Raw genomic sequence first — 18,453 nt, 5'->3', positions numbered from 1 at the left:
TGTTTTTGTGACTCTGTCAGGTTTTTGCACTTTATGTTGTGGCCCTCGAGCCCCCCGCTCGAGGGCCACAACATAAATTGATTAGAACTCAGGACCTTCTCCCACTCGAAGAATTATACCACCAGCTTCAGAGTGAGCAAACTGTACTTAGTTTATGGTGTAACATGGGGGAAGGTGAATCTCATGGGGGGAGTGTTAAGTGTCTGAATCGTTATCTATATGTCTCTGGTAGGAGTTCACCTTGGTTTGTATTGTAGCAGAATGGCCCACACATCCTTTGGCCAATGCAAAGCAGAGGTGATGTGTTCAAATGCTCCACAATAGGACTCAACCTCAGTCTCTCTGAACACCGGGACTAGCTGGATATTCTTACTGACCTTGAACGTGTCAGAGTTACTGGATGAAACAGACTGCCACACAGGATCTAGTCGATTTAATGAACACAGACAATAAATGTTTTTAAATGATCCAAACCCAGAAACTATAACGATCACTGCCCTCTAGTGGTCACTGTCAGTAACTACAACTGTCCACATCCAATATTACTGATATTCACATCTACTGCAGTATTGTAGCTCTAATGTTCATCAGTCTTATTGTGACTCTATATGTGAATACAGACGAGATTAAACTGTGTAAAAGTGTTTACTACTCTCTGATGGTTACGGAGAGGAACTGCAACTTAGCAATAATGACAGGCAGGAGACTTGTTGTAAAAAAATACAACCAGGAGACATTTTACTTTACAACCAAATGACAACAAAGATACACTATAAAATGAAAACCACATGTCATGCTGTTAAAAAAGTGAAGACACAAATTACAATACAGATGGAACAAATATATACACAATCAACAATGAGAAACAACAGAAAGGATTGTTAATGCTGGCTTATTTACATTTACACAAAATATTTGTTTTTGTTTTTAATGTGTCTGGATAATTCAAGAGGAACTGGACTTTATTTGTTGGTACGATTAAAATAGATTGATTGCAGCTCTGTTGATGATGTTAAATGAAAAAACATCTGGATGAAGCTCTCCTCTTCACTCCACCTCCCAGGAACATGGTCCAGTCAGAGTCTCTCTACACACAAGCAGTTGCTGAGGACTCAGCTCATCCTCTCTCAGCACATGCCGTCCTGATTAGAACAATGATGTACAGCTACAGAGAGAGGAAGAAAGAACAGAGGAGATGATTTAGTGTTTCCAGAGACTCCTTTTCATTAGGTGTCAGTCGGCGATGCAGCACATCCAGTATAAAGAGCAGCAGGGACTTCAGTCCTGTTCAGAGCAGCTGTGGAGCTCAGCCATCTTCCTTTCAGCTCTCATGTTAACGTGTTGGAGCTGGAAGCTCACAGACCTGCAGAGACTTTTAGCATCAAGTCTGTTTCCTCTGCAGATTTCTCTCAAGTCCACAGAGGGAATAAACTGCTGAGAGTCATGAACGCTTCATTACTGCACAAACACTTCAGTGATGGATTTACAGCTGTTCCATTTAAATAAAGGGTCTGAAGCATCAGCTGACTAATAAACATTGAAGATATCTGATGAAACTAATGACAGAGATACAGATGTGATGACTGCACCTCAGCAGAGGTTCTGCCCTGTATAGAGACCACATGGTTACGAAATGTAATAATGGCTCTGTGATTTACAGGCTTCAGTCAGACTGATCTCAGAGCTGTGACAAAGATGAAAGTGATCAGTTGTTTAGATTTGAGGTGAGAGAACAAACAGTCTGAGATCAGATTTGATGAATGAAGTCCACTGTATCTAATTGGCTGTTGTCTCTGTCTTTCTGTCCAGTCTGTCTCCATTCTCCTCTGACAGTGTCTCTGAAGAAACCAGCAGCAGGTTTCCAGGAAACAATTTTGAAACTGTGTAACAAAAGTACAATACTACTGAAAGAAGTATGACTGCAACCCTCCACTCACCACAGAGTCTCCAGTCTCCAGTCTTTACTCTCCACAAGATCAAGCAACTGCTTCACATCTGAATCCTGTAGGTTGTTGTAACTCAGGTTTAGATGTTTCAGATGGGAGGGGTTGGACTTCAGAGCTGAGACCAGAGAACCACAGCTGATCTCTGACAACCTGCAGTACCTCAATCTGAATAAAGAATGCAAGATGTTAATAAAATCATTGATAATCAATCAGATATGTTCAGGTTTTAATGTTCAGATCAACATCACTACGTCCTAATCAATGAGCTGTTCTCTAAAATAAGAAGAGTGACTTTGTCCTTGTGTTATTGTGGATCATCATCATGTAAGCCTTCTACACTTTCAACTAGCACTTATCTTTGAGATGACAGACTAAATTTAGGACAAGAAATGAGAAAATATGAACAGATTACGTCTTTATGGGTGGAAGTTCTGAATGAAAAGAAATTAAGTTCAGTTTGTAATTAATCAAATGAGATCTACAATCGTAAAAGACATTCAGTGCACTGACCCCAGAGTCTCCAGTCTACAGTCTGGACTCTCCAGAAAACCACACAGATGATTCACTCCTGAATCCTTCAGGTTGAAGTTATAACTCAGGTCCAGGTGTTTCAGATGGGAGGGGTTGGACTTCAGAGCTGAGACCAGAGAATCACAGCTGATCTCAGACAAACTGCAGCGAATCAATCTGAACAAAGAATAAAAGTTGTTAATAAAGTCACTGATAATCAATCGGATGTGTTCAGGTTTTAATGTTCAGTTCAACATCACTACGTCCTAATCAATGAGCTGTTCTCTAAAATGAGTAGAGTGACTTTGTCCTTGTGTTATTGTGGATCAACATCATGTCTGCCTTCTACAGACATCATCCAAACATCAACACAACATTCAGACAACTATTCATGTCAACACAAATCAACAACATGCTGCTGACCTCAGTCAAGTCCGTCATTACAGGATTAATATCAAATCACACATGTTGGAAAACAAACTGTTCATTAGTTCATTGATTCCATGAACTTCTTCTTCCTGTATTTGGTATCTCAGTAGGTTTGTGTTGTTAAAATGTTAAAGGAGAAGTTCATATTTTCAAGTCTGTCTTCAAACAACAGTAACATGTCAGATGTATATTACAGAGTTCTTATAATTCCTGCTGTCAACACTGACTGTGAAGTGGTCTCTTCCTAACACAACTACACTGTACGAAATGACCTGATGATATTCTTCACAGACAGTATGAACAGAAAGAATGATTACTGATTCCAATAACTTTTTAAATGTACATGTGAATGCTAGACTGGTCCTGATTTGAGATCAGACCGACCACCAATGACTGAGGAGACACCTGCTGATATTAAGGAACATGATGCTCCTTCATTTAAACCAACTGTTTGTGGTCCATTTTCTATCTGTCAATCCTGACAAGAGAACTGTTTAATCTGATAAAAACATTTGCTGTCAATCCTGACAAGAGAACTGTTTAATCTGATAAAAACATTTGGTGAACTGACCTCAGAGTCTCCAGTCTACAGTTTGGACTCTCCAGTCCAACACACAGCTGCTGCACTCCTGAATCCTGCAGGTAGTTGTAGCTCAGGTCTAACTCTGTCAGATGGGAGGGGTTGGACTTCAGAGCTGAGGCCACAACTTCACAGTGACTCTTTGACAGTCCACAGTAAGAAAATCTGTGACGACACATAAATATGAAATATGTTAATATGAATGAAGACACTTTATTATTTACTTCATGCATTTAAAGACTTAACAGTTGGACTCATCCTGTTTGACATTTTGTTCTTCACATCAGTGATTCAGCTTCTTATCTGACATGACACAATAATTCTCATCAGTTTCTATTAAACCTATAGACTTTTAAACTTTATTTTATTTTAATCTGTAAATGAATGGAGAGATGAATGGAGTTACATTTAGGCTTCTTCCACGCAGTCTGTCAGTGTGATCTGATCTCTAAGGAACATTTAGAACAGATTATGGACAGAAAAATTCATGTCTAACTAAATATATTCATCAACAGACAACTCTAATATACTGTATATATAAATAAAGGAAGAGAAATGGAAGAAAATCTACATTCTCACAGTGTTTGAAACAGCTGGAGAACATGTGTAACAAAATACAACTGAAATGTAATGTTTACAATAAACAAGTTAAACACTGTATGACAGGGTGATAATTTGTGTGAACATTTAAAGAATTAAACTAATGTAAACTGATTTATAATGTTAATCTCATCTGGACTCACATAGCCTTTCTGCAGTTCCTCACAGCTGGAATCAGTCTCTGTCGTTCCTCCAATGATGTGTTGAACTTGTTCAGGTCCAACTCATCCAGAACCTCCTCTGACATCTGCAGCATGTAGGCCAGAGCTGAGCAGTGGATCTCAGAGAGTTTCTTCTCTGATCTGTTCTCTGACTTCAGGAACTCTTGGATCTCCTGATGAACTGAGAGGTAGTTCATCTCCTTCAGACAGTGGAAGATGTTGATGTTTCTGTCAGGAGAAATGTTGTCCATGTTCATCTTCTTCAGGTTGCTGATGGCTCTCTGGGTGATTTGTGGACTTATGTCTATCTGACCCAGCAGTCCTCTTAACAGTCTCTGGTTGGACTGCAGACAGACGCCATGGAGGAAGCGAACCAACAGGTCAAGGTGACCATTTATACTCTGCAGGGATTTCTCCATGACTCTGTTCAGAAAAACATCCAGAGTTGAGTCATTGAAGTTTTGTCCCAGGAAGTCCTCCAGCACCTCTGTCTTCCTGTTGGTGTAACAGTGGATCATGTAGACTGCAGCCAGAAACTCCTGAACGCTCAGATGGACGAAGCAGAACACCTTGTCCTGGTACAGCCCTCTCTCCTCTTTAAAGATCTGTGTCAACACTCCTGAGTACACTGAGGCTGCTCTGATATTGATGCCACACTCTGTCAGGTCTGATTCATAGAAGATCAGGTTTCCTTTCAGCAGCTGATCAAAAGCCAGTTTTCCCAGAGACTCAATCATCTCCCTGGTCTCTGGACTCCAGTCTGGATCTGTCTCCGATCCTCCATTATACTTGACCTTCTTCACTTTGATCTGAACTACCAGGAAGTGGATGTACATCTCAGTCAGGGTCTTGGGCAGCTCTCCTCTCGCTCTGGTTTTCAACACATCCTCCAGAACTGAAGCAGAGATCCAGCAGAAGACTGGGATGTGACACATGATGTGGAGGCTTCGTGATGTCTTGATGTGGGAGATGATCCTGCTGGCCTGCTCCTCATCTCTGAATCTCTTCCTGAAGTACTCCTCCTTCTGGGGGTCAGTGAACCCTCTGACCTCTGTCACCATGTCAAAACACTCAGGAGGTACCTGATTGGCTGCTGCAGGTCGTGTAGTTATCCAGAGGTGAGCAGAGGGAAGCAGTTTCCCCCTGATGAGGTTTGTCAGCAGCACATCCACTGAGGTGGACTCGGTAACATCAGTCAGGATCTCATTGTTGTGGAAGTCCAGAGGAAGTCGACACTCATCCAGACCGTCAAAGATGAACACAACCTGGAACTCTTCAAACCTGCAGATTCCTGCTTCTTTGGTTTCACTGAAGAAGTGATGAACAAGTTCCACCAAGCTGAACTTTCTCTCTTTCAACACATTCAGCTCTCTGAAAGTCAACGGAAATGTGAAGTGGATGTCCTGGTTGGCCTTGTCTTCAGCCCAGTCCAGAGTGAACTTCTGTGTTAAGACTGTTTTCCCAATGCCAGCCACTCCCTTTGTCATCACTCTTCTGATTGGTTTATCTCTTCCAGGTGAGGCTTTAAAGATGTCTTCTGGTCTGATGGTTGTTTCTGGTCTGTCTCGTTTCCTGGATGCTGTTTCAATCTGTCTGACCTCATGTTCATCATTGACCTCTGTAGTCTCTCCCTCTGTGATGTAGAGCTCTGTGTAGATTTCATTCAGAAGAGTTGAGTTTCCTGCTTTAGCAATCCCCTCAAACAGACACTGGAACTTCTCCTTCAGAGTAGATTTAAGTTGACGATAAGCTCCATCAGGAGTTCCTTGATGAACACACAATAGATAATTATTTAATTAAATTACACAGTAAGTATTCTAATATTTCATTCCCATAAAGAATAGGTGTTTGGATATATTGGCACCATTTCTTGAGACATGTCTTGAGACAATGTTTAATTTATTCATCAGGTTCAATGTTCAGAAAAATCCTCTTACTCCTCTGCAGACGATCAGCCAGCTCCTCCTGCTTCATTCTCCTCAGGAAGTTCAGTGTGATTTTCACAAATGCATCTCTGCTGCTCCTCCTCCACTGCTCTCCATCCTCACCCTCAAACACCTCCTCATCCTCCCTCTGACTCTCTAAGCATTCTGGATAATCTGGACTCAGATCCCTCTGAATCTTCTTCAGCTCGTTCTTCACAAAAGTGACAATGTTGTCCTCCAGCAGCTGGAACAGAAAACTATATGAATGACAACCAGACTGAAATCATGGAGATAAACATCAGATCCATGTTGGACAGACTGACAGTCTACAAAGTGCAGCATGGAGATAATGTAAAGTAGTTGTTGTCCATGTACAGACCTTAAATATGGAGTCCAGGTGTGTTTGATGCTGATCAACAGACTGACCACGGAGAACATTTAAACTCTGCTGCTCCACTCTGTGAATGAATCATCAACAATTAGTTCACATCATATCAGTCCACAGAAACCAACATGTAAATGTCCATGAAGTGATATCTGGATGTGAACAGTGAATCAGATGATTCCTTGTAGTCATAAAGGTTGATTATTCTTTCTGATCCCACTGAGAATCAACAGCTTTCAGCTCTTGCATGTTGATGTTTGGTCACTAACTGTATTTACATCTGATTTCTGACTCTCAGTGGAGCAGCTCCAGAGCAACTTATTTAACATGAACATGTCAAATAAATTTCTGTCAATCAAAAGTATCACTAAATTACAGTCAAAACAGGAAAACAAATATATTCCCAGTTACAGTTTACCTCTGATCATCAGGGAAAATTTGTCCTTTAAAGTCAATACTTAAAAGTTTTGGCTGGTCACTCTTGAAGGACACACAGCTGGGTTCAGGTGAGTCTGGTCTCTGATGGATCCTGAAACAAAAACAGAAAATTATAACAGTCAGTGCATGTTTGTCATAATAGTACTAAACTGGACATCATTCAATATTCAACAAGACAAAGCAGAACTAATTATATATCCCAAATAAATTGCCATCCATCCAACCAATAAATTACATCAAAGATGAACCAGTAACAATTTACCTCTGATCATCAGAGGAAACTTGTCCTCTAAAGCCAATATTTAAATATTTTGACCGGTCACTCTTGAAGGACACACAGCTGGGTTCAGGTTCATTCCTGTGAAAAAAGAAATTAAATTAAATTAAATGCCTTTGTTTCCATTGACATCACATTAGTGCTTTAGAAAAGAACAAATATGAACAGAAAATAAAATATTCTCCAAAACACAATCACAAACAATCCCATTTAAACCCAGACCACAATAAATCAAAACAGGTGGTGGCCGGGGTGGGAAGAGTCCTTTATAATGTTTATTTATTCTCTTGAGAGGTAACAGACGTCTACAATGTCATGGAAAGTTGTCAGAGGACAACAGATGATCCTCTGTGCTTCCTAAAGTCCAGAATGAGTCTGTTCAGGATGGAGAGACGTGGCTTTGATACCTCTCAATACTAGTCTCTCAATGTTCTTTGTCATAATGGGAGTGAGAGCTACAGGTCTGTAATCATTAATCATGATAATAATAAAGCAGCTAAGAGTTGAGCTCTGACATGGAGAAGAGTCACGGACAGTTAGAGATGTTCATCTCACCTCTGATCTTTGGTCTGGTTCTCATGTTCCCCACTCAGAGTGGTTTTAGAGGGAGGGACTCCCTCCTCTCTGTCCTCACACTGATCCATGCTGCTGGATTCACATCAGCTCACACGCACTCTCTACCTTCACCTGCAGAGGAAACACAAATCATTCACTTGAACATCAACTGAAAATCATCTTGATCGTTGCTGCTGTAGAAACATTTGCTGCTACTATTTTCTGTTTCATGTGTCGGTGTGAAAAGCTATTCTTCTTCTATCAGTCCACTAGATGGACTCATGAAGCTGCAGAAGTGAAGAGCAACAACACAAGCACCAACTCTGAAACTTCATCTAAGACGTTTATTTTTTCTCACTAACAATACAGTTTGATTTCTGAAGAATGTAAACAAAAATCAGCTGATTATCATGTTGTTGGATCCCATTAAACAGGATCTTTAATCTTAAAACATCAGTTATTCAAACTTTATAATGAAATAAGAAGTGAAAATATCCTACAAACATTACAGAGCAGAAACAAACAGAGAAGTTACTAAAGAGAAAATTAAAGTTGGAAACAAACCAAACTTAGTTTATTCAAACACTCCTTAAATAAATCTAATAATTCCCTCTTCACACCTGGACACTAGAGACTATGACACTCGTTCCTGGAACGAGTCAGGCTTCATCTGTGATCGAGATTTATAAAAAAACAAAAAACAAAAAAACAAAAGACCTTTGACCAGTCTGTGAATTCTGACTAATGTTTTTGTATCTATATGAACATAATGACACAGAAAGTCTGATCTGTTCTCCAGCGTCTGTCTGAAGAGCTCAGGCCTCATTTAGTGGCTCAGACAGCGGGAGATCAACGGCTCCTCTCCACCTCCTCCACAGACTGATTCAGAAAAATCTACCTCCAGTCATCAGAAAGTGGAGCTACACAGAAACAACGACTCTACGTTCACCTGATGGTCATCAACTAACTCTACAGCTGATCGTATTCACGTGACTCTGATCACAAACATCAACAAAAAATGACGGACATTCAGTTTTTAACCGTTGACTCCTTTGTCACAACTTCTAACCTTCAGCTGTGACTCAGTTAAATATCGATCAGATTTCTACTGGAACTCAGCTGCTGACATCTGATGTTAAAGAGTAAAACATTAGAAACTGCTGCTGACTTTACCTTCACACGGAGGTTAACACGGAGAAAAACATCTGCGACACAACGTTGATGAAAGAGAAAGTAAACTGAACCTGAAAGCCAGGGATGCGTTTGAGGAACCTTGTAAATCAGACACATCATTCAGTATTTAACTCAGTAATATTATTATTATTAGTAGTAGTATTAATATTACAATTATTCTAATAATGTTTGTGGTTATTTATCATTTCCATAAATAATAATCCGGTGTATATTGAACACAATATAATTTCAAAGACAAATTCATCAACATTTTGGTGAATAAAGACTGGATCCACCTACAAATGAACTTTATTGAAATCATCTGTACAGTTTAGACTGAATGATGAACCATCTCCTCCCAGAATAAAACAGATTTCAGTGAATATGTGTCTCCTGAATTTGGTGCTTGAAAACAGGTTTCAGTGACGGCTGCTGATGTGCTCTTTATTTAAAGACACAACTTTTACATCACCAAAACAGTCACTGGAAATAAAACGTCTGCTGACTGTAAAAAAAACTCCACATATCACATCAAAATAAAGCTTCTTCTTCAAGTGAAACTTCAGCTGATACTTGATAAATGATTGAAACTTTACATCAAGTACAAATTACAGGTATGAAACATTTCTAAGTTATCTTTCTGAACCCACAAACATGCGATATGATTTTGACAAAAAATAAAAATAAAAACAAAAAACAGTTAGCAATTAAATTGGCAATCCTAAATTTGAGAAAGTTGAAAAATTATTTTACAGAAGGAAGTGTTATTTTGGGGACTATTTTCAGCAGTGGATTAATCCACGTTTGGTCCTGCAGTGAGTAGTTTCCCCCTGTTCGTTTATTTTGTCACTTTAATATTATTTGTAATGCAGCTGGATTTTATCAAAGGCTCTGAAATGTTTTAAAGTTTTAGGACAAACGCACATTATTGATTTCGTCCAGGAAAACAGCAAAAGAAGGTGATGCTTAAATGTCCCACTTTCCCTGAAGGGACCTTGAATGATGACTTGAAGAGTCTGCAGAGTCTGTCAGAGGCCGCTCACTGCTCAACCCAAACACCACAAACAGTTTAAACTACCACTATATCATCACTCGATGTGAATATTAACATATTTAATAAACATAGATGGTCTGAGTGTTCACATGAAAACCGTTTCTGGTTTATTACTGGGGGTGGGGATTTGTCTCCCTCAGGTGGAAGAAAGAGGAACTGCATGTTGTCGATTTAATGACCACAGATGATGATAACGATCACTGCCCTCCAGTGGTCACTGTCTGTAACTACAACTGTTCACATCCAGTAACACTGATGTTCACATTGACTTCAGTATTGTAGCTCAGTCGGATAATGACTCTGTATGTGATCACAGATAATACAGTATATCAGCAGAGACTGATGAGTGTTTACTGCCCTCTGGTGGTCACAGCAAGGAACTACAGCTAGCACCGAACAAATACTCTGTGAAAAATGGAAATTGGCAGATGCAATGTAAAAATAAAAATCTAATGAGATGCACAGTGAAGATGGAATATAGGGCATGCACTGAAAAACTGAATGAGATGAACTGCAAGAGATAAATTGACTGCACAAATAGAAAAGAGGAAATTAAGTGTTTCCATTTTTTTTACTCTATATTACAACTAACACTATTTAATTTCACTCCTACAATTTAATTGCTGATTTAATTAGTGATTAATAATAATAATAATAATAATAATTTACCTCTTACTCACCAAAAACACAATAAACTCAATTTTTTCAACCACAATTTAGATCAACACTTGAATACATAAACTGTTCAATGTGTTTTACTATTTTTATTCAAGTTCTTTTTGTTCTTAAGTAGTAGTACAACGTTTTGCTAAAACACTCACAAAAACCAAGCCAAACACAATTTGTGAAATCATTTACCTGAACAAAAATAGAATATGACGGCTTTTATAATTACAATTAATGTAGTAAAAGAAAACTGATCAACATACCTGTACCATGTAGGGTTTTATTTGCATAGTAACACATAGTACAACATAGTACAAATTGCACAAAACACTGCACAAAAATGTTCGGCTCCATACTCATTTTAACTCGTCCTTATACATTTATTTTCTTATAAATTACAAATAAACACTTTTGTTTCATCTCCTCCGTTTTAGCTACTCAATTTGTTCAAGTGTTACAATGTATTGCTAATTTACTTACCTAAATCAAGCCAACTTGTCAAATTGAACTTTCCCATTCAGCTATTACATTGAGTATTAGGGTTGTTAATTTCACAGTAAGTTACTGTTTTTATATTTACAATTAATTATGTAATAAAATACAATTGTGCATCCACAACATCTGTGTACCCTGTAGGTTTTTTGTTTAAAACAAATACAAATTGCAAAAAACATGCCAGTCTTTCTGTACCATTGTCTTACTACTGATATTTAATATCAGTAGTAAGACTGATATAATAATATAATGTTCCTAACTGACTCCACAGAGGTCACTGATGGTGATTTGGCGCCACCTAAAGGTGAACAAATAAACTGCATGATGTTGGACTACCAGACGATAAGCTGTCTGAGGTTTCAGGAGTTCATATTTAAACCTCAGACTTCCCACCAGTCCCCTAGAACTGAAGAAGGCACTCGGATGAGTGGTGAAACGTCTTCTCAAAAAACTCTACAAGTCCAGTTGTCTTTTTTGAACCTTTGTTGGATATTAGAATAGATTGATTGCAGCTCTGTTGATGATGTTGTTGAATGGAAAAACATCTGGATGAAGCTCTCCTCCTCACTCCACCTCCCAGTAACATGGTCCAGTCAGAGTCTCTCTACACGCAAGCTGCTGCTGATTCAACCTCTATGGATCATCAGGACTCAGCTCATTGTCTCTCAGCACACATACCGTCCTGTTTACCTTGACTGCCATCTATAGAGAGAAGATGGAACAACAGAGGAGATGATTTCGTGTTTCCAGAGACTCCTTTTCATCAGGTCAGTCAGTGATGCAGCACATCCAGTATAAAGAGCAGCAGGGACTTCAGTCCTGTTCAGAGCAGCTGTGGAGCTCAGCCAGCTTCATTTCAGCTCTCATGTTAACGTATTGGAGCCACAACTGAAAGAAATATGGACTGACAACAACCCTCCACTCACCTCAGAGTCTCCAGTCTACAGTCTGGACTCTTCACAAGATCAAGCAGCTGCTTCACTCCTGAATCTTGCAGGTTGTTGTAGCTCAGGTCCAGATGTTTAAGATGGGAGGGGTTGGACTTCAGAGCTGAGACCAGAGAATCACAGCTGATCTCTGACAAACTGCACCACTTCAAACTGAATAAAGAATAAAAGATGTTAATAAAATCATTGATAACCAATCAGATGTGTTCAGGTTTTAATGTTCAGATCAACATTACTACGTCCTAATCAATGAGCTGTTCTCTAAAATGAGTAGAGTGTCTTTGTCTTTGTGATATTGTGGATCATCATCATGTAAGCCTTCTACACTTTCAACTAACACTCATCTTTGAGATGACAGACAGACTAAATTTAGGACAAGAAAAGAGACAATATGAGCAGGACGAAATTTACATCTTTATGGGATGAATTAAATTAAGTTCAGTTTGTAATTAAACAAATCAGATCCACAATAGTAACAGACATCCTCTGAACTGACCTCAGAGTCTCCAGTCTGCAGTCTGGACTCTCCAGAAAACCACACAGATGATTCACTCCTGAATCCTTCAGGTTGTTGTAACTCAGGTCCAGATGTTTCAGATGGGAGGGGTTGGACTTCAGAGCTGAGACCAGAGAATCACAGCTGATCTCTGACAAAGTGCAGCGAATCAATCTGAATGAAGAATAAAAGATGTGAATAAAATCATTGATAATCAATCAGATGTGTTCAGGTTTTAATGTTCAGATCAACATTACTACGTCCTAATCAATGAGCTGTTCTCTAAAATGAGTAGAGTGACTTTGTCCTTGTGTTATTGTGGATCATCATCATGTCATTCTTCATCAGACATCATCCAAACATCAACACAACATTCAGACAACTATTCATGTCAACACAGATCAATGACATGCTGCTGACCTCAGTCAAGTCTCTCATTACAGGATCAATATCAAATCACACAAGTTGGAAAACAAACTGTTCATTAGTTCATTGATTCCATGACCTTCTTCTTCCTGTATTTGGTATCTCAGTAGGTTGGTGTCGTGATTACTGATTCCAATAACTCTTTAAATGTACATTTGAACACAAGACTGGTCCTGATTTGAGGTCAGACTGACCACCGATGACTGAGGAGACACCTGCTGGTATTAAGGAACATGATGCTCCTTCATTTAAACCAACTGTTTGTGGTCCATTTTCTATCTGTCAATACTGACAAGAGAACCGTTTAATCTGATAAAAAAAACATTGAGTAAACTGACCCCAGTGTCTCCAGTCTACAGTTTGGACTCTCCAGTCCAACACACAGCTGCTTCACTCCTGAATCCAGCAGGTAGTTGTCTCTCAGGTCCAACTCTGTCAGATGGGAGGGGTTGGACTTCAGAGCTGAGGCCACAACTTCACAGTAACTCTCTGAGAGTTCACAGCCAGAAAGTCTGTCATGACACACAGATATAAAATACATTAATATGAATGAAGACACTTTATTATTTACTTCATGCATTTGAAGACTAATCTCGCCCGATGACAGCTGGGATAGGCTCCAGCAGACCCCCGCGACACCAATCAACTATCTTTAAAAAGGTGGCCGTGGCTTCCCTCCAGTGCTGCATAATTCTGCATGTTTCAATCTGTGCCAGTACCCAAATTGCTCCTCACGCTTTTGTGGTGTTTCTTGTTGCAAACGTAGAATTCATCTCCTGTGTCTTCTCTTTTTTTCAGTGCCTCCCTGAGAGAGCCAGTTACCTGCCCTTGCAGTGATTTTGTGTTTTTTTCCCCTTGCCCCTGGAGTTTCCAGGGCTTATTGTTTGCCTTTTGCATTTTTGGATTTTACTTTTGGATTCACATTTCTTGCTGATTTTTTATTTTTTATTTTTTTTGAACAAACTCACGTAGACTTCAAAACATTGTGCTTCAGTCTCGTGCATTTTGGGTCCGGCCTCTAGCTGGACAGCCCATTACATTTAGAACAGATTAAAAATGGGCAATTAATGTCTAATTACACATATAAATAAATGGACAACTCCAATATACTGTATATGTAAATAAAGGAAGATGAACAGAAGAAAATCTACATTCTCACAGTGTTTGAAACAGCTGGAGAACATCTGTAACAAACTACAACTGACATGTAAAGTTTGTAATAAATAAGTTAAAAACTTTTTGATAGGGTGATAATTTTATAGTGTGAACATTTAAATAATTAAACTAATGTAAACTGATTTATAATGTTAATCACATCTGGACTCACTGAGCCTTTCTGCAGTTCCTCACAGCTGGAATCAGTCTCCGTCGTCCCTCCCATGTTGTTTTGTACTTCTTCAGATCCAATTCATCCAGAACCTCCTCTGACATCTGCAGCATGTAGGCCAGAGCTGAGCAGTGGATCTCAGAGAGTTCCTTCTTTGATCTGTTCTCTGACTTCAGGAACTCTTGGATCTCCCGATGAACTGAGAGGTTGTTCATCTCCATCAGACAGTGGAAGATGTTGATGTTTCTGTCAGGAGAAATGTTGGACATGTTCATCTTCTTCAGGTTGTTGATGACTCTCTGGATGATTTCTGGACTGATCTCTGTCTGACCCAGCAGACCTCCTAACAGTCTCTGGCTGGACTGCAGACAGACGCCATGGAGGAAGCGAACCATCAGGTCCAGGTGACCATTTTTACTCTTCAGGGATTTCTCCATGACTCTGTTCAGGAACATATCCAGAGTTGAGTCATTGTAGTTTCGTCCCATGAAGTCCTTCAGCACCTCTGTCTTCCTGTTGGTGTAACAGCGGATCATGTAGACTGCAGCCAGAAACTCCTGAACGCTCAGATGGACGAAGCAGAACACCTTGTCCTGGTACAGCCCTCTCTCCTCTTTAAAGATCTGTGTCAACACTCCTGAGTACACTGAGGCTGCTCTGATATCGATGCCACACTCTGTCAGGTCTGATTCATAGAAGATCAGGTTTCCTTTCAGCAGTTGATCAAAAGCCAGTTTTCCCAGAGACTCAATCATCTTCCTGGTCTCTGGACTCCAGTGTGAATCTGTCTCAGATCCTCCATCATACTTGACCTTCTTCACTTTGGTCTGAACCACCAGGAAGTGGATGTACATCTCAGTCAGGGTCTTGGGCAGCTCTCCTCTCTCTCTGGTTTTCAACACATCCTCCAGAACTGTAGCAGAGATCCAGCAGAAGACTGGGATGTGACACATGATGTGGAGGCTTCGTGATGTCTTGATGTGGGAGAAGATCCTGCTGGCCTGCTCCTCATCTCTGAATCTCTTCCTGAAGTACTCCTCCTTCTGGGGGTCATTGAACCCTCTGACCTCTGTTACCATGTCAACACACTCAGGAGGTATCTGATTGGCTGCTGCAGGTCGTGTGGTTATCCAGAGATGAGCAGAGGGAAGCAGTTTCCCCCTGATGAGGTTTGTCAGCAGCACATCCACTGAGGTGGACTCTGTAACATCAGTCAGGATCTCAGTGTTGCGGAAGTCCAGAGGAAGTCGACACTCATCCAGACCGTCAAAGATGAATACAACCTGGAACTCTTCAAACCTGCAGATTTCTGCTTCTTTGGTTTCAGTGAAGAAGTGATGAACAAGTTCCACCAAGCTGAACTTTCTCTCTTTCAACACATTCAGCTCTCTGAAAGTGAATGGAAATGTGAACTGGATGTCCTGGTTGGCTTTGTCTTCAGCCCAGTCCAGAGTGAACTTCTGTGTTAAGACTGTTTTCCCAATGCCAGCCACTCCCTTTGTCATCACTCTTCTGATTGGTTTATCTCTTCCAGGTGAGGCTTTAAAGATGTCTTCTGGTCTGATGGTTCTTTCTGGTCTCTGTTGTTTCCTGGATGATGTTTCAATCTGTCTGACCTCATGTTCGTCATTGACCTCTGCAGTCTCTCCCTCTGTGATGGAGAGCTCTGTGTAGACCTCATTCAGAAGAGTTGAGTTTCCTGCTTTAGCAATCCCCTCAAACACACACTGGAACTTCTCCTTCAGAGTAGATTTAAGTTTACGACCAGCTCCATCAGGAGTTCCTTAATGAACATACAAAAGTTAATTCATATAAATGACATGTGAATGTTTTGTAATTTCATTCACCTAAAGAATAAGTGTTTAAATATATCTTGCTCCACCTTTTGAGACATTAGTAAATGTTTAATTTATTCATCAGGTTCAATGATCAGAGAAATCCTCTTACTGCTCTGCAGACGATCAGCCAGCTCCTCCTGCTTCATTCTCCTCAGGAAGTTCAGTGTGATCTTCACAAATGCATCTCTGCTGCTCCTCCTCTGCTCTTCATCTTCACCTTCCAACACCTCCTCATCCTCCCTCTGACTATCTAAGAATTCTGGGTAATCTGGACTCAGATCCCTCTGAATCTTCTTCAGCTCGTTCTTCACAAAAGTGACAATGTTGTCCTCCAGCAGCTGGAACAGAAAACTATATGAATGACAACCAGACTGAAATCATGGAGACAAACATCAGATCCATGTTGGACAGACTGACAGTCCACTGGTCTACAAAGAGCAGCATGGAGATGATGGAAAGTAGTTGTTGTCCATGTACAGACCTTAAATATGGAGTCCAGGTGTGTTTGATGCTGATCAACAGACTGACCACTGAGAACCTCTGGGTGACTCCTTTTCCTTGATTTCTTATCTTTCTCTTCAGTCCATCCTCTCTTCATGGACACCCTGCTGGCTTCAGGTTCAGGTGGGTTTTGATTTTCCAGTTTCGTCCTGATAAACACATGACACACAACAGCGTAACCCTGATGTCGTTGACAATATCTTTAAAATATCTTAAAACACAGTAAAATGTTTTATTCATCAGTCCACACTGAGTGATGCACAGACTATTATCAGTGATTTTGAACTGACCAGACAGAAAATGTCACAGAGACGACTGTAAACTTTCGAACAGAAACATTCTTAGACTCTCTTTGATTGATCATGTAGCAGTAATAATCTCAGTGAGGTACACGTTCTACATCTCAAAGCCATCCGTTGTTTCTTTGCCTCCAGAAAATGATTCTGTGGATGTCACATGGAGTCACAGGAGTGACTATGGATCTTTTATTTACTTCCACAAGTGCACCTCCAATCGACCCAAATGATGCGAATTAGCCAAGAAGCTTCTCAAGTTATGACATAATATTCTGTGGTTTTCAAAGCTGAGTGCATGTAAATTGCTGTCTTACTGGAATTGTGCTGTAGTATAATTTAAATCTGGAAACATTACTTCACTGATAAATTAGATGTCCTGATAAACTTAACCAAAACTACAATTGTTAATATAAAATTTGTGGATTGAATGGATTCAGGAGATCTTTACAAAATAAACAATCATTCAGATCTTTTAATTTCTGTTTTGTTTTAGTTATTCCAGCAGTATTTGTACTCTGTACTATTGAACTGACGTTTTCCTGTTTACAACTACAATAGTTTGACCTGTATAAAGACAGAGTGTGTTATATATCTATATATGCATCTATTTTCCCACCAGTAGACAGTAGGTCATTGTTCTACACATGTACAGTATATCTATATCTGTATCTGTTTATCTTGTGAATCATCTGAGGAAGAATCTATAAGATGAAGAGCAGCATACAAACACACAGACGTCACAACTAAATTAAATAATCATGGACTTTATTAACAATTTACCTCTTTGTAGTAGCAGAAGGATGTTCTTGTTTAAAATCAATTAAGCGACCCATCGACCTGTCGCTCTTGAAGGACACACAGCTGGGACCAGGTTCAGATTCAGGTGTCTCTGGTCTGAACTGCTGCTTTGTTCTTCAACACAACACAGAAAGTTTTCTGATGTCAAAATAAACGTCCTAGTTACTTTTACAGATCAGTTATAAAGGAACAGTGTTGAACTGAATGTTATCTGATTAGTGTAGAAGCTGCAGGAGTTCAAGGTTAAACATGCACAGAGCTTTAATAGAATAGTTTAAAAGAAAGTGAATTAATATTTATTATTACCATATTTAAATATGGTTACCTCTTAGTAGCAGAAGGATGTTCTTGTTTAAAATCAATTAGGCGACCCATCGACCTGTCGCTCTTGAAGGACACACAGCTGGGACCAGGTTCAAGAGAGTCTGCTCTCTTATGGGACCTGATTAAATTAGTTCAACTGTTCAATAAATGCTCTGTGGATTAAATCATTAAATTTTGACGTGACACTAACAACTCACGTTCGTTTTTGTCTATATTCAGTAATAATGTGCTCCTCTCTGAGGACTCTCTCCTCTCTGTCCTCACACTGATCCATGCTGCTGGATTCACATCAACTCACACACACTT

General features: G+C 39.7%; 2 protein-coding genes across 4 annotated transcripts in view; both read right to left on the bottom strand.

The window, feature by feature from the left end:
- LOC311509015 (NLR family CARD domain-containing protein 3-like) overlaps positions 1 to 9,027 on the bottom strand; it is a gene marked incomplete at its 3' end in the record, with an annotated part of 28,977 nt that extends 19,950 nt beyond the window's left edge. Inside the window, exons 1-11 of one of the 3 annotated variants that reach the window (XM_084574032.1) lie at positions 8,980 to 9,027; positions 7,807 to 7,938; positions 7,237 to 7,332; positions 6,955 to 7,065; positions 6,531 to 6,609; positions 6,164 to 6,395; positions 4,209 to 5,991; positions 3,457 to 3,630; positions 2,457 to 2,633; positions 1,938 to 2,111; positions 1,136 to 1,165 (exon numbers count right to left, since the gene is read on the bottom strand). In XM_084574032.1, the coding sequence (XP_084430158.1) occupies positions 1,147 to 1,165; positions 1,938 to 2,111; positions 2,457 to 2,633; positions 3,457 to 3,630; positions 4,209 to 5,991; positions 6,164 to 6,395; positions 6,531 to 6,609; positions 6,955 to 7,065; positions 7,237 to 7,332; positions 7,807 to 7,895 (2,934 nt within the window). In that variant the 5' untranslated portion in view covers positions 7,896 to 7,938; positions 8,980 to 9,027. Of the gene's footprint in view, positions 1 to 239; positions 1,166 to 1,937; positions 2,112 to 2,443; positions 2,634 to 3,456; positions 3,631 to 4,208; positions 5,992 to 6,163; positions 6,396 to 6,530; positions 6,610 to 6,954; positions 7,066 to 7,236; positions 7,333 to 7,806; positions 7,939 to 8,979 lie in introns of those variants that run through there. The other 2 variants (XM_084574031.1, XM_084574033.1) reach the window with 2 other exon arrangements.
- Positions 7,935 to 18,198, bottom strand: LOC311509565 (NLR family CARD domain-containing protein 3-like; the record flags this gene model as incomplete). The annotated part of the gene is made up of 7 exons (XM_084574801.1): positions 7,935 to 7,938; positions 13,402 to 13,495; positions 13,550 to 13,575; positions 14,391 to 16,173; positions 16,757 to 16,878; positions 17,806 to 17,937; positions 18,149 to 18,198. 7 exons carry the CDS (start codon positions 18,196 to 18,198, stop codon positions 7,935 to 7,937), a joined length of 2,211 nt encoding a protein of 736 aa, XP_084430927.1.
- Between the last annotated feature and the right edge of the window lie 255 nt (positions 18,199 to 18,453).

The sequence above is a fragment of the Chelon labrosus genome (genome assembly GCF_963514085.1).
Source record: "Chelon labrosus genome assembly, chromosome: 24".
NCBI classification, from domain to species: domain Eukaryota; kingdom Metazoa; phylum Chordata; class Actinopteri; order Mugiliformes; family Mugilidae; genus Chelon; species Chelon labrosus.
The sequence above is the reverse complement of the archived record's forward strand: the minus strand, read 5'-3'. Positions and strand labels throughout refer to the sequence as shown.